This window comes from Podarcis melisellensis (genome assembly GCF_964234715.1).
Source record: "Podarcis melisellensis genome assembly, chromosome: 14".
NCBI lineage: Eukaryota > Metazoa > Chordata > Lepidosauria > Squamata > Lacertidae > Podarcis > Podarcis melisellensis.
Genome location: NC_138546.1, coordinates 25570694 through 25592284, shown reverse-complemented (window position 1 = coordinate 25592284; position 21591 = coordinate 25570694). Strand labels below are relative to the sequence as shown.

Genomic DNA, 21591 nt, shown 5'->3' with positions numbered 1-21591 from the left:
TGTGGGGGGTGTGTGGAGAGAGAATGAATAGCAATGCCAGGTTTATCTCCTTGGCTATAAGAATTTTAAGGTCTCAAATATAGAATATTCATAAATGCACACATATCTGCATATATGAACCATGTGTCTGAAATAGTATGGGAGAGCAATCCTGAAGCCATTTTGACTCCCAAGTGAAGGGCCATTAAAATATTGTTCTATATATGATCCCAAAAACTCTTTGAGGCATTTTCCCCTCTCTCATATTATCCCTAAGGGGGGGGGGGGAGAGGTTTTTACACCAGCCAGAATAACAAGGTTTTAGATGTTACAGTGAAAATAGGCCTCTCTCAGGAATGTCTGGCTTAGGTGGGTAGAGATAAGAGCAAGGTTGAATGGGTGTTATTGTAACCCCAGAGGGAGGGAGGCTGAAACAGGAGGAAGGAGGGGCTGGAAATACGTGAAATAAGGAAGTTGATCCAACTATGGAAAAACGAAACCTAATTTTTATGGCATTTCTTGTAAAACATGTGTTTTCTCAGAAATCAGATGACTGTCCATTCTACAGGGTATAAATGGCTGGCACGCCCAGAGGGGGGGCAGACATCGGGCAAACGCTTGTCTGTACCATTTTTGTCATGACAAAATAAACTTTTACTGCCGTTTTGACTCCTTGCAGCGTCTCTGATGCTCCTAGTATCAGATAAGGAAAAAACAAAGGAAGGGTCCTTCACAATGACCTCAAATATTCCTCTGCAGTAAGGGAGGCAAATGGGGACTGACAAATCCTGCTTTAAGGGCATATCTGTGTATGAATAGGGTGAGCCTGTGACCCGAACTGAGGAACTAAGTATTAACCATCACAAAAGAATGGCAAGCGACTGCCCAGGTAATGCAATCAGTAACCATTAGCAAGTATCCTAGCAGACAGGATTTTTGCCATAGGCCACCTCCTTCTGTGATGTATGTATAATGTTTTGAGGGGTGGTGGTCTTGGGCTACAGGGTGGGCAATTTCAAAAAACTGCTTGCGCACCATTGTTCAGGGTTCTCCCTCCTGCATGTGGTGAGTGGGGACCCTATTGCAACAGTTCCTTGAATAAAAGTCAAGCTTACCATCCTCTTTGCTTCTCAGTATACTCTGGTTGGCCTCTGTTATTTTCTCCTACTGATAGGGAACCCACTTAAGGACTCTATATGAGCTCCAGAATACCCCATAAGGGAAAGGGAGCAGTTTTTCTTATAACAGCATGCATCCTGCTTGCCCTGGAAGAATGCAACCAGAAATGGCTCCCACAAACTTCGGCTTGGAACCTCATCTTCTTTGCACCTGTGCACCAGTTACAAGGTGCTGGAGTTTGGCAGCACATGAAGAAAGGTTATGGTGGTAAAATAGGGCAAGAATAAGCCTCCTGGGGAGCCAGGGGGTGGCTTTGCCAACTAGGATTGCAAGCAACTAGGATTGCAATACACAATAACCTGAGCAATGAGGAATGGCAATATGCAATACTGCTGTATTTCAGATTTGGATGTCCAGGCTAGAGTGAGCTATGAACTCAATGCTAAAACTATACATGTTACACATTTTTTTCCAAGTATTCTGCTGAATGGGATGGCATCAAGCCTGCCATCCCTTCAAAAGATATTTTCCACCCTTACTTGTCACCAACATGCTTTGATGTTTCTGCAGATTAATGTTTAAATTAATTTTGTTTGCTTGGCTCTTCAGGTAACATGTATATCTTAATATACTGTGACAAGACTCGTGTTCTCATTACTTACAAAAAGACAGCATCAGTATTTGCATTCATATGCATTTGTTCTGCAAGGACTGACAGAACACAGGAAGGGGGTTCTTATCGTGACAGCTTACAGAACACCTGCCATGTTTGCAGGAGTGTAACTTAAAAAGATATTTTAAGATAACTAGTTGAACAGCCGCTAGCCAGGTAGGTTAATGCTGACAAGCTGAGGGATGCAGCTTAGCTTGTACAGCTGCACAGTGAAATCTGCAGTACATTAGAATTCATCTGGACTAGTGGTTCCCAGCCTTTTTGATATGGTGACCCAGAAGTCCAAATTTACTTAGGTAAAATGACCAATTTGTTTATTGTCACATAAATATCAGACCTTAGGTGTTCGGCAGCCATTGGTTTGGAGCATTTTAAGTGCATTTACCAGTTCTAGAACACCTACTTAAGATATCCTAGCAAAACCTGCATTCCTGTACCCGTGAAAATCTACGAAAGCAAATATATATATATATATATATGCAGGTTTTGGTGTCCTCGGGTGTCTTCCCGTGTAAAAGTTGGGGTGTCTAGGCGACGTTTCGACGAGGTCTCACTCGTCATCTTCAGGCTGGTGCTTTCGGCTTCTTGTTACTGGAACAGAGCAGGATCTCAGTGTTTGAGTTCCTATAAATACTGTTGAGGGGGTGTGGTGTATAGCCTCCAATGTTCTGGGCAGAGAGGAAGTTCCCAGGCTAGTGTGCCTTTTCTTCTTTTGTTCCTTAATTACTTGAGGGATATCTTGAGTGATTTCTTGAGTGATATCCTGAGTACCACTTAGGTGGGTCATTAGGTGTGGATTAGTTGCTAAAGTCTTTGTGTCCTCTGTGTCCAGAGGCACACAGAATGCCATCACCAATCAACCACACCAGACCCAAACCCAGACCCTCTCCACAGATAAATTACAGACACCATCCAGTAGCCAAACCATGGTGGCACCTCCGGATGCTGCACCCCCCTGCAATCCCTACACAGATCTGGCTGACACAGGCCACAAAACCACAGCTCGCCCCTATACACGAAGCCAAGCCAGAGCACAACTAAGTGCAGTACAGCCATCTTCTCAGAAAAACTCTTCACAAAGTTCAAGAGGTCCCGTGAAAATCTACGAAAGCAAATATATATATATATATATATATATAATTATTTTGTATTTTAGTGTTAACTGAATTGAGTACCAATTCTGTTACAAATTTGGCTTACAAATTTGGGGAGAGAGAGAAACTCCACACAGATCTCACGCACTACTTGCAGCCACAGAATAATGGAGTCCACATTTTGGAGGATTCATCTTGTTCTTTGATATAATCAAAGGATAATTTTGAAAACCTAGAGAGGGAACTGAGCATTGATCAGCTCTGCACTGTGGCAGAATCCATGCGGAGCAGGTTAAGGCAGATGGGAACCCTGGCAAGCATCCTGAGAAATATTTTGGAGAGGTTGAAGGAGGCTTTCTCAGACAGGCCCTAAGGGCTAAACCTGGGAGTGAGGAAGGTCTTGGGATGTGTTCAGTACACCTACCAAAAACATGCAAGCCTCAGCTAATAACACATGAAGTTACTGGTCCTATTAATCAGTTAATAACATTGGGGTTTTTTCTTCAAGAGTTTGTATTCATATATTTAATTCTTGTCGTCTGTGTAAAAAGTTCTGCAAAGACAAATTTCAAAACTCTAGTCTTCACAGCTGTTCAGACCAGAAGCTTGTCTGCTAACATACATTTTGCAAGGTTTCTTACCACTAGGAATAAAATAGTCTCATGCTTCATTACCTATCAGTGGGCTGCTTTGAATGTTTTAAACATACAAAGTAAAATGAAATAGATGTGGCGTGATCCACAAATGCATGAAGTTCTCCATCTCTCATGGACAAAATGTTCAGAACAGAATACTGAAGTCAGCAAGCTATTTGGGGAAATGGGGACCAATACAGAGGATTTATATACCACCAAACACTCTATTAGCGTGGCTCACAAGGTGCTTTGCTAGAAGCTCTCACAGTATGGTTCAAGCAAATGTATTTATTAACATTAGGCATGAGTGTTACACCTCAATAAAAAATTAGTTAAACAGCTTCCATAGAAATTAAAAAGTCTCTAAGGATATTACAAAAGTGAGAACGAAGGTTTAAGGTATTGTCTGCTTTGTGGTTTTGGTGGTGCCATAATTGCAGGCCTTTTGCCAATTCCTGGCTTGGCAGGAGGAATGTAAGATGTGGAACTTTTGGAGTTAGATGATGCCTTCTTGCCAGTTCTGTAACCCCTAGAAAATTAGAAAGGGAAATATAGAATAGGTCATTGGCCCCAATAATTTTGTAAACATGTGTCAGGGAACTGACATCTAAAGCGCCGCAGGTGCAAAGGCTCCCTGAGGTTGAGAGAGCAGTAGCAGCGGAAGAGGGAACCAGTAGAGGGCGAGCAAGAACTCCAAGGGAAAGTGAGTCGGAGGGATGGCTCAGAGACGCTTCAAGCGAAACCAGTGGGGAGGTCTCAGGACCTCCTATAGGGACACCCACACCTCGACGGAAACTGTCACGCCGAGAGGCCAGACGACGTGTTTCCGTTAAGGAGCTTTTATGTTGGAAACGTTTCCGAAAGCAGCCACTTTCGGATTCTACTAGTGATTGACGCAGCCATGCTGGAGGGGCTCCGTCACAGGCAGAGGTTTGAAAACCTGATCAAACTCTGAGGGACTTGCATTTTACGCACAAGCAGCTCATCGTCCCATCACAACATGCATATATACTTTATCTGTTGTTTCAAGAGCCTTATAAGAGTTAAATCCCTAAAAAACAACCTCCAACGTTTCTGCTCTGCATTTTGGCCAAATGCTTCATTTGTACATTTATAAGGAGGAGACCAGAATACCAATGTGATTTCAGTTTGGCATTGGGGCTCTTGACCTCACTGCTGAGACACTAACCCTTTAGCACCAGCACATCCCTCTTCTAGGTACAATTCTCCCAATTGTTTTTGTCCATTTCATCCAGCCCTACACCCAGCCTTACACATAAGTAACATGGGAATTGCTGTGTTCCACAAGGACACCCTGAAAGGGACAATACTTCCAGGCTGGCATCACAGCTTTGTCAGTCATGATTTTATCGGATGGCTTAAAATTAAGTGATTCCATGTTGCTACTATGGCAATGTGCTCCTCACTCATTGTGATGTCTTCACAATAAAAGTTATTTTACTGCAAAAGTGTTCTTAATTGGCACTGTAGAAGGGCTTTAATACCATCTGGCTTACTTGCTACCAAAGGATTAAAAAACAAACAGCCATACCCTTTAGAACGAGCCTGCTGGCCTCCAGACCTCATTTTCTTCTTTGATTCTCTGAAGAACTGAGGCTTTTTTCTCTTCCTTCCCTTGTTGGGTCTGTTGTGGAAATAGGCAGATGTTGTATGCAGCTCCTCCTCTGCTTCATCAGTACTGGAATTTCTTTCAGCGTCAGCTTCTGTAGCCGAAAGAGGCTTGTTTTCCGCTGTTGAAACAGACCCAGGTGTCTTTAATCCTGCGGCTTTGGATGTTGCCAAACAGAGACCATAACCCTGCAGTTTCTCTGCTTCCCCTTAGGACAGATAGTGTTATGATGTAAAGCAAGAGAATTGCTGGTCTGAAAACCACTTCAGGGTGACAGTGCCATTTGCACCACTGTCACTGAAAAAGGAATATGTGAGCAGTCTGCATAAATGGCTGCTGACACGGTTTGAGTTGCTTCCATTGGGGGGTGGGAGGGAGTATCATCATCATGACTGAAGTGACCGAGATTGCATTAAAAAGCCATTTCATATAAAGGGCTCCCCAAGGAGTTCCTCGTTCCAATGGTAATCATGCAGAGAAAAACAATAACTGAAGAGAATACACTTATAAATAAATAACGTGCATAACCGGAAAATGAAGTCACACAATACCTGGCAGTGTCCATTCATAATACTTCTGCAGCACTTCAATGATTTCTGCTCCATACTTCTCTAACTTGTCCTCTGTAACACCATCAATCTGAAGCAGAACTGCAGGGTCTGGAGACAGTGTCTCTGGAGACCAGGAAAGAAAAACAGATCTTTAAAATGGCTTGACATCTGTGAATGTCTGGTATAAGCAGGGACAAGGATACATATGCTGAACATTTTTTGTTGTTGAAAAGATTGATCACCACACAAGGCGGTGACTTCTTTTACAAGCAGAACAGTCCATTTGCTTTCTATCTTCATACAAAAAGAGCACAGCAAAATCTTTCAGTTCTGCTATTAAGAGAGTTGTTCTGAAATTCCCATGCAAGCCATGCCACCTGGCAGACACCAGGAATATCACAGAGGGAAAGAGTTACAGTACAACCACGTCTTGCGTGGGGGATATGCTCTGGGGGGTGGCGCATATATGCAAAAACACATACGCCTGAACCACTCCCTTGGGATCACCCCTGCATGACCATCCTTACACCTTCCAAGCAAGGCAGAGCACTTTTAAGCTCAAGCTCAGCTTACTGGGCTCTAGAACGCTCTCACAAAATCTTGCTGGGCCAGCTGAGTAAGGAAGTCTGAGAGCTTAAAAGCTCTTTCCACGCCATGAAAATGTAGCGTAAAAGGAGCTTGCATGCAATTAATTTCCAGGATTTCAGCTGGCTGGCTTTCAACCACACAAGGTTGAAATTGTGCATACAAGACGCAACGGTACTGTGCTTCATTCACAGACACAGACTTGAACCGTTTCTCCATAAGCACCAACATTACCTGCAATTCTTTTAAGCGTGGCAGTGTTAAAAACATTGAAGTAATGGACATCAAATGCTTTCCCAAGGTTTTTGCAGACATCTGTGAGTTCTGAGAGACATTTCTTAACCATCTCTTCCCGCTGGGAAATTTTGATCACTGATGCCCTTTGGTGCTTGCGAATGCTGCTGGCACTTTCAGTTTCATGGAACTCTACCTGAAGGAAGCAACAGAAGAAAATCTCACAAATGTACAACTGAAACTAAGATGTGCAGTTTCCTTCTATACAGCTTGAGACTATGACAGCAACACAGGAAGAGGATGAAGGCACCCATTAGAGGAAAAGGAGCAACACCTTTTTCAGCCACTCTCTGCAAGACCTTAAGATTTTCTTAACTATTTCCTGGGTGGCTCCAAGCTTCTAACACCTACTTGAGGAGGAGACAGGGCATGACACTTTAGGCAAGTAGATGAATTTAGCTCTTACACACCTGCAGAGATCCATTCAGCACAGCATAAGCTTTCTCACCAATCTGGACATATGCAACTGCTTGGTCATTAGCAGTGATGTAAAGGTCTTCCTCTAGAATCTTGTCCAGTACCAGTTTCCTAAAGAGTCGCTCAGCATTATGGCGTGAGTAGGCCGCTCCTTTTCCAAACAGGCCAGACTGAATCTTGGCACTCTTTGTCCCTGTACAGAAAAACACAGTATGTCTTCTTGATAAAGGCAAAAGAAGGAAAGATGCTTCAGCACAGGAATCCCCAGAGTGAGGACTCACAAGTGATTTAACCACCTTCCCTCTCATGACCAAGGCCAGATGGCAAAATGAACCAAAACCACATGGGAGGTTGGCTAGCTACTCCTCACTCACCAGAAAATTATATAAGGAATATTTCTTATTATTTAACATACATGACCCACTAAGGAAGATAACAGAAGTCAAAACAGTAACAACTAATTGCACATTTGTTCAAAATCCAATTAAAACTTTTTAATTAATTCGACAAAATTGATTAAATTAATCCAGTGATACCAGCTTTTCTAAGTCTGATAGTAATTGACACCTGAAGTGCCTCTCTGCCTCCCCCTTGCCTCTTAGCACTCCCCTGGGTAATCCCCCGCCCTCCAGGAGCTGGTACCACCCACTTTGGGAACCAGTGATCAAGAAACAAATCCAACACTGAGTCTTGACAGCATACACTGCAACTTACCCAAGAAAATGTCAATCATCATATTCAAGGTGTACCTCCCTGTGTTATTCCTTCTTACTCGCTTCTCGCCACAATGCTCCTGAACAAACCTAACAATGTTTTTCACATCTTCTGTCACGTTCCGTGGTTTATAATCCTAACAAAAACAGTTTTGAGGAGGAAAGATTGATTTGTTGCACTACACCTGGCTGTTGACAATACAGTATTGGCCCCAATTTGGATACCGTTCCAAACTCAAGATATACAAGTTAAGTGAAGTGTTAGTTTAAATTTGAGAGATTAATCTGAAGGAAATACAAGAAAAAACAAGTCATACATTGAAGAAAACAGCTGGAAGTCATTGTCCGCAAGTTGCAATCCTTAGTTTCTTCAGCCCAAAAATCACTCCTGCCCAGCCGCTACCAGAAATACATGTGTTCTAACCTCCAAAGAGATCACACATTTTGAAGAATTAAGAAGCAGAACTGGCTTACCTGCTTCCTGCTGCAGTTGTCACAACTGACTTCAGGGTGTTCCTTGCAAAACCTAGAGTTGAAGCCTGTTTCCCCAAAGTAGGCCAGCAGCTGTACTCTCCGGCACTCCACGATATTCTCACAGTAATGGACCATGCTGTAGAGATTGTTGAAATGTGTCTGCCGTGTGTGGCTGTTCCCATCTTTTTCCACTGAAATTCAAATAATGCACCTTTTGACTTCTTATGGAGCATAACACACAGAGCGAGAGATTGCTTTTCCTTCTGACCAATAATTTACAGACATGTATGAAGAAGAAGCCAAAAGGTTCAAACTTTAAGTTTGTGAGCTGGGTTTCAACCTTTTTTAGTAGGATACACAGAAGAGAAAGGAATGAGACACTGCAGCATTTTTTCCATATAAAAATTGAGAAGTTTATGAGAAAGGAAGTCTTCAGGAAGTTTACAGTATTTTTAGTCTCCTATGGCTAGATGCTGCACACTGCTTGTTCCAAGCAACCTAAATGAAAACACTTAAAGCCTAAAACTTGAGAGGCAAATGCCAAGCCATTCAATTGCAGGCGGTGCTTCTATGTTTTATAGCCATGATGGCTGAAGTGGGCTGCTAACATTGTTTTTTGACAATAATTATAAAATTACCCCCCCTACACACACATTTAAGCCCATTCTTGCATGATTCTGGTCACAAGATTTGAGATGTAGCAAAGAAATGCTTACTAAATATGAGTCTTCTCAGCCTGTTGACATCACTATAGGTGTAGAAGAGCAGGCAGTGAGAAATTTCTCCATCACGCCCAGCTCTGCCCGACTCCTGATAGTAACCTTCAACAGATTTAGGAAGAGAGGCATGGATCACAAAGCGCACATCAGGTTTATCGATCCCCATGCCAAAAGCAATAGTTGCACATATAATCTGGAAGAGAACAAAAACAGGATTTGCATACTGCCAAGGGCAAGCAGTGCATCACAAACACACTTTATACACTGAACTGACAACAGTGCTTTCTGGCTTGATACTCTGGTCGACTTCCAGCTCACCTCAAGGAGGGTAAAGAGGAACACACACACAAATCCATTGAGAAAGGCCACAGAAAACTGACCAGCTAAACAGACGGGGCCATTTGTTTTGCCACAGGAGCTAACAACCATTTAGATCTGTGATGGCTACGCCCTATGTTTGTTTTTAATATTTCTACTTGTGTGTGATATCAGCACCTTCTACAGTTTCGTCTCCTTTACCTGACACCCGTCCTGATTAATCCACTTCTGCTGCACATGGTCTCTGGTGCTGTCCGTGAGACCAGCATGATAGGCAAGTGCAGAAAGGCCAGAGCTCTGCAAAGTGCTGGCAACCGAGTCACATTCGTATCGGGAGAGGCAATAAATTATCCCAGAGTCATCTAAAGAAAAAGAAAAAACAGGCAAAATATGGGAGCTGGAGTATTCAGTCCTCTCAAATAAAGTAAATTAAAAGTGACAGCGGATATCGCACACCCCTCTGAGCTACATTTCACAGAACTAAAGAACTTTCTGACAGTGGTAGCTGTTTGATAGTGGAACGGACTCCTTTGGAAGGTGGTGGCCTCTCCTTCATTGGAGCTTTTTAAGCAAAGGTTGGGTGGCCACCTGTCATGGATGCTTTAGTTGAGATTCCGGCATTGCAGGGGGTTGGACTAGATGACCCTCAGGGGGCCCTTCCAACTCTACAATTCTTTCATTTTTTTAAAAAGCCTCGATTCACACGAATAAATCCTGCCAGAGGAAGGAAAGGAACTAAACTCACTTGGGTGGTATTTTCGGATCCAATCCAAGCAGTCCAGCGCAACACTTTTGGGCTTCTTGGGCAAAACATCGTATTTCAGGTTCCGCCTGTTAAAGCTCATACTAAACCTGGAAAATATCCATCACAAGAAAAAGAATTTTTTCTTCTTTAAAAAACAGTAAATTGCTAAAGGATATGTGTATCCTAAATGGTATCTTAAGAAAAGCCACCAGTGCCCCCACCATTCCATAGCATCTGAGCTGGACACACCAGCAGCTCCTTGTATGCTGAGTAAAGGAGGCTGAGAGGCCTAGGAGGGCAGGTAAGTCATTTCTTTCTCTTAGAGGAAAGGGCCAGAAGTGGCGCTGAAGGAAATAAACAAATACAGGGAAGAGAAAGGAAAAGAGATAACAGATCTGTTATAGGGCAAAGAAGTCAATCTAAAGGAAATAGGCCAGAAGGATGAAAAACTAGTGGCTGGGGCTTGTGGGGTGGGGAGAAGATTCAAGCTGAGTGTGAAAGGAAAATAGGGGGGAGATGTTATAGGAGATGGGATAAAAAAAACAACTTCTGGGATGCCTGGGAGCAGGGCAAGGAAAATATAAAAAAGGCCTTCTCTACCTGACTAAAATGGGACTGAAGTCTGACAAAAATGGGAAGGCTGAGTCACAATACCTCCAGAACATATGCCTGCAGGTAGCTTGAGGAAAGCTGACCTATGGAACTCCTTTTCATGAGCTAAAGGCTGTGCCAGAGAATTTCCAAAGACTGATTAGGTATCACTAGAAAAAGATGTCAGCAATTGCCAGCTGATTATGCCAGACACAGCAAATGCCACTGGCCACCATTTTAATGCTGCCTGCCCTGAGCCACCATTTTGGGCCTCGGTGGTTTTCAGCAATCTCATGTGGGCCACTGGGTATAGTAAGTTTGAGAATTCCTGGTGTAGATCAAACTTACACCTGTGGCTTTAGCATCTCCAGCTGATTCAGGACGTCCTTTTGCACCCTTGCGTTTGCGGTGGCAGTAAGAGCCATCATAGGAATGGAAGCAAATTTCTTACGAAGCATATTCAGCCGCTTGTAGTCTTGGCGGAAGTCATGGCCCCACTAGTCAAAAGATTTTTTTAAAAAAAGTTAATTTGCTTACAGATCAATGCAAGGGTTCAGCTGGTTCACCAACCTCTGACATTTCCAAAAAAAGAGAAGGTCACCTGACTAACGCAGTGTGCCTCGTCAATCACAAAGCGCGCCAACAGCTTCCGCTCATAGAGATTCTCCAGGGTTGACATCAGCCGGCCACTCGAGCAGACCTAAGGAAGACCCACACCCAAGGATCCAGAAAATTTAGTGGAGAATTGCTATCACTGTATATTCACACATAACAAATTCATTTCTACATCACTTTTCAGCATAAAAAGTGCTTTAGCCTCCTTATCTCATTTGACCTCACCCACCACTTCAGATAGACCTGGTGTTGTAAAATTTAGGGTACATGCATAGTAGACACCCAGTCCACAGGAAACCAATCCTTCACCCTTCAACATTTGGAAAATACCTTGAGAGAAATATCTTGGAGAACCAGTATGCTTTCATTCTAGCCTGTTAAAACAAGGACAACCTGAATTTCCTATGGAACATTGTACAAAATCATTTATAACTGTATAATTCGAGTCCTCCATAATCCCTCTTGCCCGAGAACACATAGGCAGATAGCAATCAGGGAAAGTTCCTGAAGGGATTCCTCTCCCAAATCTATGAACCTCCTTTGTGTTAATTGTCATTGTTTGCTGAAATGCTCTGCACTGAGGGATGTCTGATGGGCATCCTGATTGTCTCATCAAATGCTAATATTTTGCATAAACTGTGTCTGGAGCTATGTAAAATTTGCTATATCCTCAGGAATATCACACCTAGACCTGCCTGAGCCACTGTAGCCCCACCTTGTGTGTGATGTAATTTCTGGTTTGTAAAGGGGCCAAAATGCAGCCCTTTAAAAAGGGATGCTTTTTCTTTGCTCTTGGTCTCTTTTACCTCCTTTGCGGGGAGGGGAGGGAACTCTGTTGCAAAAATAAAATAAAAAGGATCTGCTTTGCTTTCTTTAGATCCTTGCCTCCATCCATTCATCTCTGACCAATCATTAACTTAGGTGTCTCACTCCCTTGGGGAGTTGGGCAGCAAAAAAACTAAACCCCAATTTTTCTACACCATTGATAAGCAGAGGCCTGCTCTAGTCCTGCAAACAGAGTTCATGTCTGAGCTGGGCTGGAAGCCTAGCTCTCCTCCATCCAAACCTGCTGGCTTCCTTTGCCTAGTGGGCTGTATCCTATATATGATAAAACCCAATGGTGATGGTGCTTAGACCTTATACAAACCTTCTCTGGAGTAACATAGAGGAGTTTTATAATGGGGTCTTTCTTCGACAGCTGCATGTAGATTCTGGATGCTTCAGCATCAGTCTTGTCACCTGTCAGGTGAGTTGCTGGAATCTATGACAGAAGAAGAGCTGTTTACACTCAGTATAAAGTAGCACCCTGTGTTCCCGAATCAGATCTATTAGTCCATTTACTATTATCTACAAAGACTGGCATCGGCTCTCTGGGATTTCAGATACGGTTCTCTCCCAGCCCTAGATTGTATCAGGGATCTTCTGCATGCAAAGCAGGTGTTCTACCACTGATAGACAAAACAGATGCAACAGCAAATGGATTGGTGAATTCAACACTCATTTTACACTATTATCTACACTAAGTAAAAAACGGTACACACAGATAAAGTACTAGCTTCCGTGATGTAGGTCTAAATGTATGTCCATGCTCCCTTCCTTGCCTGTTATGGTGCCGAGCCCCCAAACTTTGGATCAACTTGAATCTGAATAGCAATGCCCAAATATTGGAAATAAGGAACGGAAGTTTCTAATTTGCATGAAGTCATACCCCAGAGCAAAGAGAAGAATCAGTCACGACTAATGAAGATGCAGACAACTCTCCTCATGCAAAGAATCAATGAGAAAACCGTGGGCTTGAACTCACATCCATTGATGTTAGCTTCTGAACTTGATCCACTATCAGTGACCTCAAGGGGGAGATCACAATGGTGACTCCCGCTGAAACGCAAGCTGGTAGCTGGTAGCATAAGCTCTTCCCACCTCCTGTCAGAAGGGAAAAAACCAAAGATTAGTTGGAAAGCTCACCTGGGCAGTAAGCAAATGGAGGTTGTCCAGATGAGATTTAGCAAAAGCCAGAAACCTCCACCCTAGAATATTTCAACAATTTTTCAATCTGGGTTTCAAAATTACTTTCTGCACTCCTCCAACTCCTGCTAAGAATGGGTCACTGCAAACACAATTTAAGTACAGGTTTTATGATCAATGCATTAAGCATTTTAGTTCTGGTAACTTTAGTCAGACAGTGTTTTTTATTTTTTAATCGAAAATTCTCATTATGTCATGCTTTAAGAGTTGCTACACTGTCTACCTAAGAACATCAGAAGAGTTGTGCTTGATCAGGCCAAAGGGGGCTCCATCAAGACCAGCATCCTGTTCTCACAGTGGCCAACCAGATGCCTCTTCTGGGAAACCCGCAAGCAGGATCCAAAGCACAAGAGCCCTCTCCTCTCTTGTGGTTTCCGGCAACTGGTATTCAGAAGCATTGCAGCCTTCCAACTGTGGAGGCAGAGCACAGGCATCGTGGGTAGTAGCCCCCAATAGCCCCTCCTCCATGACTTTGTCTAGGTCACATAAAGTCTCTAACCAGTTGCAAAGAAGCATGCTTAATCGTTAGAGCCAGTGGGAAAGCATGCCTGCTTAGAAAATATTAGCAACTTGTTTATATTCTGTTAGAAGACACCCAGAGTGGCTGGGGCAACCCAGTCAGATGGGTCGGGTACAAGTAATGATTCAACTCATGGATTATATTCAGTGATTTAAATCAATCCACCCTTCATTTAGCAAACCCCACACCTCCACTATGATCCAGATCTCCCCACAACCTGTTTGTCAGTCTTCAACTTTGCTGTACAAATGCACATTGTGTGTCCTTAAGGCCAGCACCTTTCACTTTGCTGACATACACAATAAAAGGTTGCGGCACTTCATCACCTCAGGAGGCAATAGGTCATTTGCCAGGAGTCTCCCACACCTTTTTACTCATTGCACACCTTCTGAAAACCTCCCAGGTTGCCAGACTAGCCCCCTAGACCACATGAGGTTGGCAGGCACCCTTGCCATCACACACCTGTGGGCATTAAGATGAAGCAGTCTTCGCCCAACAGAGCAGCATTGATAGCTTCAAGCTGATTTGTCCGGAAGTGATGCAGACCAAATCTTTTGTGAAATATCTTCATCATTTCGTTAGAATGGGGAAATGCTAAGCCTCTGAAGTGCTCTAGCAATGGATTTCTGGAAGGTGGATTTTTAACCTGTGAATCTAGAAGAAAACAGGTTACTAGAATAAATAACAATTGCTTGGTTTTTGTGTGTGCCCTGTAGCATATCAACAGCTTACTCTTAACTCATTTTGCATAATTATAAGTATACTAGTGTGGCTGGATAGGTGGAGTGTGATCCTCAACTGCTGGCAATGCAAAATCAAGAGCTGGAAGTTATCCTGGATTCCTTAATAATATAACTATAGACCCTGTGAAATCTCAACTCAAAGTCATGCTTCTGGTCTCACTGAATGTAATTGATTCACACATGTAAGCAATTTTGGTCCCCGCCATTTACAACTGCAGAGTTTGGCACCCAGTGAATCTTTTCAAAATTTATCTCCGAAACAAAACAGTGTCGGGCAGCAAAGCTGACATTTCACAACAGCAGCCCTAACCCCCACAGAAGCAGAAGCAGCAGCAGCACAACCACAATGCAAAACCAGAGAACTTCTCTGCTCAAGTTAATGTGAGAGCAAATCCCTGCTGTTCGAAAAGGAAAATGCTATACACTCCCTACAGCATAATTTGGTATCGGTACAGAAGAAAAATCATGTGTGTGTGTGTGTGTGTGTCACATTTCCCAAAGAATTTCAGAACTCAGAAATGCAGTGACAAAAGTGTGACCTCGTGAAGGAAAAGCAAAGCTGCTACCAAGTGACTGTGGTGAAGCAATGAATAGTATTCCCATTGCAACTCAAGCAATGTGTCAGATTAGTTAATTACTCTCTACACAATAGCTCCCTGGCACAACTAGCTTCTGTGACAGAGAATTAGCATAATTTACCCAAGCAGCTCTTGGCAGGCGCACCTTGGCGGTTTGCTCTGGGAAAAATAGGATTTGAAAAATGACCATTTCCCTGAGCTGTAAGGGAGCTTTTTTCCAGGAATGGTTTGGCAGGCTGTGCTTCCTCAGCACGCTGGTAGAAAGTACTAGGTGGCTGTAAAGCTGAAGTGTTTATTACGTTGTCCAACTCATCAAAGTCATCAATATCAAAATCATCATCAAAGGCGACATTCTCTGTTGCTGAGGAATTCTCTCTCAAATTATTTTGAAGTAGAGTGAGTTTCTCTTGGTCTTGATTCCCCTTTGAAAAGAGCCAACCCTTTTCTCCCCATTCTGTCCTTGGGTTTCTGATGGAACAGTTCAGAGAAGAGATTCTGTTGTCGATTCCTCTTTTAGAAAGAGACAATCCTGCATTTTCCGAGATGCTACTGTCCATAGCAAAAGTCTTGGAAAAAACTGACAGGTCAGCATTACTGGAGTCTTGAGTCCTTGGTACAAAGGAGGGGGTTGAATGAAAGTTATGCTGGGGTGCAACCTTTGGGGAAGGTTGTCTAGACATGAACAATTCCCTACAAGGGTCAGTGGCAGAGGTTTTTCCCAGTTGAAAAGAAACACCACCATCCATAGATCTTTCATGTCCAGAATAAAGTTTGCAATTTTCATCCAAAGATATGCCACTGTCCTTTCTACTTCCATTAGTGCCGTTCTTTAAGAGTTTTCTTCTGGAAATAAAGAAAAAATATGAACTATTAATACACAGAATCACAGAGTTGGAAGGGACCCCAAGAGTGATCTAGTCCAACCTCCTGCAATGCAAGGATCTCAACAAAAACAAGCTTACTCCATGTGACAGCCATTTAGATATCTGAAGATGGCTATCATATCTTCTCTCAGTCTCCTCTTATTTCAGCTTCTTTATAGGTCTGGTTAATAGCCAAAGAGCCAGATAAAGATACCTTTGCTTACCATAAAATTTGATATAAACTTGCCTCAATTGCCAGACCAAGATTTCTTGAGAGTATTTATCTCAGAAGGGACACTGGTGGCGCTGTGGGTTAAACCACAGAGCCTAGGACTTGCCGTTCAGGTCGGTGGTTCAAATCCCCGCGACAGGGTGAGCGACTGTTGCTCAGTCCCTACTCCTGCCAACCTAGCAGTTCAAAAGCACGTCAAAGTGCAAGTAGATAAATAGGTACTGCTCCGGCGGGAAGGTAAACTGTGTTTCCGTGCGCTGCTCTGGTTCTCCAGAAGCGGCTTAGTCATGCTGGCCACATGACCCAGAAGCTGCACGCCGGCTCCCTCGGCCAATAAAGCGAGATGAGCGCCGCAACCCCAGAGTAGGTCACGACTGGTCAGGGGTCTCTTTACCTATTTATCTCAGAGACACAAGAGATAAACAGAGCCTGTGAACATACTCTGGGTTAGTGGCATCACAAGACAGACCTGCAATCTCTATGCTGAAGGAGCTCTTTTCCACACGACAAAGACTTCAGCTCCCATTCCGGAATGGAATCTACCAGCTTGCAGATATCTTCCATCACACTGTAGAGGGACCGTCCCAAAAGTGAATGCTTGTCTGAAATGAAACACAGTAAGGTTAAAGCACCACTTTAGTCATAATCTACCAGCAACTTTAAAATGACCTGCTTTTTCAAGGAAGTCCTTAAGATTCTCTAATCCTTGGACTACCCATGTGCTAGTAGTTCATTCTGACTTCAGTGGAATTTAAGCATGTTTGTAATTCAAAGGGAAACAAAGGAAGTTTTACAGGAAAACATGCCCACTACACAGTTCTTAGTTGTTTTTTTTAAAAACCTGAAGTCACATTGCAAAATCTTAACAGAAGCTGAAGCACTTACTACCCAGTCCTGTGATTTAGTCAGGTACAAAGCTGCAGACAGGTCTGTATCTGAAGACCACAATGAGGTCTGCACTTTCTGAAAGCAAGCAGGTGAAGCCCCTTCAGGAGGAGTTATTTTACCTTCCTGCCTATCACTGTTTCCATGGGCGGTTTCTCCAAAGTCTGGAAGGCTGCTTTTCAAACTTTCAAGGGCCAGTGTTTTCTCAACAGCAGCTTCTCTGGAAACATACCTAACATTAAAAAAAAGTCGTTAAGTCATCCCGTATAAATACACTGCTGTGAATAAAGTTTTTCGCATCAGCTAGAAAACACTTCTTACTAAGCTTATTTGTTCCAGCAGCATTTTGGTCATTCACTGATGAAAAAACTCCAGATCCATGATTTCACCATCCTACCCGGGCTACTTCTACCAGAGATGGTCCTGGTAAAGGACCAAGTTGTGGACTTATCATTTCCATCATACCTAATGCTTTTCAAAGAGGATGCAGAAGAAGGTATTTCTTCCTCTGGAGAGGGTGGTATGCAGTCTACGTAGTTTTCATCCTCAAAGGCATCATACATAGCTGGATCATTCCACACTTCATCTGGTTCCTCACTTTCATTTAGGATGAAGTCAGCATCATTCTGTGCTTTAAAACAAGCAATAAGAATATTTGACTAACAACAGTTTTAAAACACACTGAGGACAATTTAAAAAATCAGTAAAACCCACCCAGTAATACATAAAATCTACCCAGAAAAAAAATCTAACAGACACAACTTAAAAATCCAGCCACCTATCCCCCCTGCAACCCCCCCCCCACAACTTTGGGTGCTGTATCCCAGATAGAGATGGGCCTTCTCCATGGTGGGACCCCAGTTTAAAACTCCTTGCTCCTTTATATTTAGCGAACTATGTGCTAGAAAGCATTTGATAACTGATTGAATACAGTGGTACCTCGGGTTACATATGCTTTAGGTTGCTCACTCCGCTAACCTAACCCAGAAATAGTGCTTCAGGTTAAGAACTTTGCTTCAGGATAAGAACAGAAATCAGGCTTCGGTGGCACAGCGGCAGCAGGAGGCCCCATTATCTAAAGTGGTGCTTCAGGTTAAGAACAGTTTCAGGTTAAGAAAAGACCTCCGGAACGAATTAAGTACTTAACACAAGGTACCACTGTACATCTGTTTGCATGATGTGAAAATGAACTAGTATATGCAGTTTTATGGCTTATTCTGTATTGGGTGTTTTAATGATTCTTTGTTACACAGATCGAGATCTTGGACAAAGGACTCTATATAAACATTTAAAATAAATAATAGTATTAATAGACTTGACTAGAAGGAAAGCCATTTACCTTTCAAATGCTCTTCCTTTTTGTCACCGAAGGGACTTTCCACAGGCTTCTCCTCTTGAAGATTTTCACTTACAAAGCTTTCACAAGGGCTGGGTGTGGGAGAATCAAGGCAAATGACATACTGGCTTCCAGCAGGATCTGGTTCCTTGTCAAGCATCTGTATTTTATTCTTCTCACGCACAGAGGGTCCATTACATTCTTGGTTAGCTTTTTCCATGCCATCTGCCTTTAATGACTTACTGGGGATGGGACTATGGTTTTTGGGAGCCTTCCTAGCTTTTACAGACTGGGTGTCTGAAAAGGAACCAGGCCGCTTTGAGCATACCTTTCGTGGACCAGATATTTCAAAGTCATCAGTGTCATCCCAGACATCATCAATATTAATAACTGAATTGTATGAAGAATTATGGTCTGATTTCAGGAGCTGATGGTCATCTGGTTTGCTGCCCACGCCACTTTCTTTTACAGAAGACTGGAAACAATCCAGAACATCTCGACATTGCTCATTTGGATAATTGTGCTTTCCTTCCTGCTTTTTCAATGTTGTTGCAAAAACTTCACTGATTCTCATCTGCTTATCCTTTGACACACTTGGATTTGTCAAGGAAGAGTTAGCATCCACCTCTTTTAAGGTCAAATCCTTTGTTCCAGCTAAATATTTTACTGGTGTACAGTTATCAAGAGAGGTTTTCTTTTTGAATGTAAATCCCCTACAAAAGAGCCAAACAGTTTATTTAGACTTTGAGTGATTAATCAAGTCCTGCATTCTTTAGGCCAGGGTATTTTCCTCTGCTTTCCAACACATGCTTGAATACTATATACAAACATTGCAAAAAATAAATAAATGAGATATTTAATCTTAGTCTCATTTTGGCATTCAGTTTCTTATCACTTATTCTGTTTAAATTTTAAACAGCAAATTAGTATTCATGTTTACAGTGGACCAAAGTATCTTGAAAGATAACAATCAATATACAGTATGTACCAGAAAACAAATAATTGGACCAGGAAAGTGAGCATGCCCAGATTTTTTTAAAAATTAGCCTTTCATTTCATTTCAAGACATGTATTTAAATTCCCAAACATGTTGCTCATTAACTATTTCTAAGCATTACTAACACCTGAAATTAGAAATTACCTTTAAATGTGTTTTACATTTACCCAAACTTTCCGGGACTCCTATTTTTAAAATTTGTAAAAGGATTTTGTATACATCACTCACTTTTATTTGTGTGTGTGTGTGTGTGTGTGTGTGTGTGTGTGTGAGAGAGAGAGAGAGAGAGAGAGAGAGAGAGAGAGAGAGAGAGAGTGTGTGTTACTTTCCCCCTTATTTTTATGCAGTTCTTAAGGTATTTTCCATGTTATGGCAAGAGGAAAATAAATATTTCCCCAAGTAACTATCATTAATGTCTAGTACATGCTCAATATCTGGTAAATATTGATTGCCACTTTTTGATGATGTTCAGTTTGAGATGCTGGGGGGGGACGGACGCAATACTTACATAGTCTTGGGTTTGAGAGGTGCCAGGTTTCTTAGAGGGGCTTTGGCTGAATGAAGTGCAAGCTGCTTCTGCAGGTTATTCTGAGGAACAGCTGCCATTCTGTTTTTTTAAGTAGGCTGGGGGACAGAAAACAAACAAAACCCACACACTTGAAATACATAGGTATCATAATCAAAAATAAACTTTGGTCAATAAAAAGTTGAAAATGACTTTAAGGGCAGTCATGTTCCCCACTGTAGGCAGAAGCAGGAGCTTGAGCCTCTGTTTTGACAATGGTATCCAAAGCAAAACCAGCAAAGCTGAGCTAGACAAATGCCCCAGCAATTGTAATCACTAGCCAGTTCAAAGGTGCTGAGATTCCCATTCAAGCTTTCCTGAAGGGCTCCAGTTCTGCGGCAGAGTGCCTGCTTTACTTATAATAAGGGCATTGCTAGATTAAAAGATGGGAGAAAGATTCTCCCATAGACCTTGGAGGACTTCTGACTGGCAGCTTAGATGGTCTAGGAGAATAAGGCAGCTTCAGGTAGTCCATCTGCCGCAGCGCCAAAGGCAGGGGAATATCTGTTGGAAGATGATCCCAATACGCTCTGACGAAGGACGATAATAGCAACAGCATGCCTGCTTTGCGTGCAAACTGCCCCAAGCCCCTTGGAGAAAAAGGTGGTATATAAATGCAGGTAACAACAATAACCCCAGCAACAGCCACAACATAACAACCACAATCACCACAACCCCAACAGCATTTCCAGGGAGGCCTCCCTGCCTCAAACCCCGGAGAAACTCTCGCTGCCAGTCAGTGTGGGCAGCGCTGAGCTAGAAGGGCCAATGGCCTGACTCGGCAGGAAGCAGCTCCCCATGTTCCAGTGAGATGCCTGGCAGCCAATGGCCCCAGGAGCCAGGGCCGGATTTATGTTTGATGAGGCCCTAAGCTACTGAAGGTAATGGGGCCCTTTATATGTCCAGCTGTCCTTTGTCAACAACAAATTGTCGCTGTTTTTTGTGTTGAATATATGCTATATGGTAATTTATGGACCTAATAGGTATCTAAAGCCATTTGCACATAACGAACGGTTAGCAGGCAGGGCCCATTATTTACATCACAGGAGCCTAGACAACACAAAACACTGTTGCTGTATGTAGGTTTACTTTATTTGATTTTTATCTTATGTTTTGGAAATGTATATCCATTTTTCCCCTTTAATTTATTTGGGGCCCCCCAAGCTATAGCTTGTTTAGCTTATACGTAAATCCGGCACTGCCAGCAGCACAGCTCCCGCCCCCCCCCAGCTCTGCTTGCAGTGGGGCGGGAGCCCTGGGGGTCGTCCAGCAGCAGGCGGCCTCTCGCAGAATCGAAAGGAGCCCAATGGATGATCAAGTCCAACCCCCTGCAATACATCGGTCCGCGTGGAACCCCCTCTCCCCGCACGACTTCACGGCTCCCAAGGACCTACCTTCACCGCAGAAGCGGCTCTCGCCGCAGTCGCCTCGCTCCCTCTTCCCTCCTCTTCGCATTTAGCGCCTTCTCAGCCTCCCGAGTATCCTATTGGCTAAGGAATAGCTCCTTCCCGGCTGCAAAGGAAGTGACGTCAGGTACAGCGCCCGCAGAAGGTCCGGTGGGAAAAGGACACCTCCGGGCCTTTGCGGGCCGGGGAATGGCTCCGCCCAATGAGCTCCCCCCCCGCCCCAACCTCATTTCCCCCGGCCAATTCATTCTGATGCAGATCCGGCGCCCCCAGAACAAATTCAAGACCA

The 21591-nt window shown here is 43.2% G+C and overlaps 1 protein-coding gene across 3 annotated transcripts; it reads right to left on the bottom strand.

The window, feature by feature from the left end:
• Positions 1-3773: 3773 nt before the first annotated feature.
• BLM (BLM RecQ like helicase) lies at positions 3774-21402 on the bottom strand. 3 transcript variants are annotated; one of them, XM_081888937.1, is made up of 22 exons: positions 21291-21402; positions 19840-19955; positions 18338-19047; positions 17464-17629; positions 17121-17230; positions 16583-16715; positions 15140-15861; positions 14160-14351; positions 12957-13075; positions 12300-12413; positions 11139-11237; positions 10886-11034; positions 9947-10053; positions 9403-9563; positions 8881-9076; positions 8165-8355; positions 7692-7827; positions 6971-7170; positions 6501-6696; positions 5682-5804; positions 5053-5251; positions 3774-4029 (listed from the first exon to the last, which is right to left on the bottom strand). In XM_081888937.1, exons 2-22 carry the CDS (start codon positions 19935-19937, stop codon positions 3873-3875), a joined length of 4278 nt encoding a protein of 1425 aa, XP_081745063.1. In that variant the 5' UTR covers positions 19938-19955; positions 21291-21402; the 3' UTR covers positions 3774-3872. The 3 variants fall into 3 exon arrangements, with proteins under 3 accessions (XP_081745063.1, XP_081745064.1, XP_081745065.1); XM_081888938.1 differs by having other exon boundaries at positions 15164-15861; XM_081888939.1 differs by lacking the exons at positions 19840-19955; positions 21291-21402 and having other exon boundaries at positions 17464-17624; positions 18338-18464.
• Positions 21403-21591: the final 189 nt, after the last annotated feature.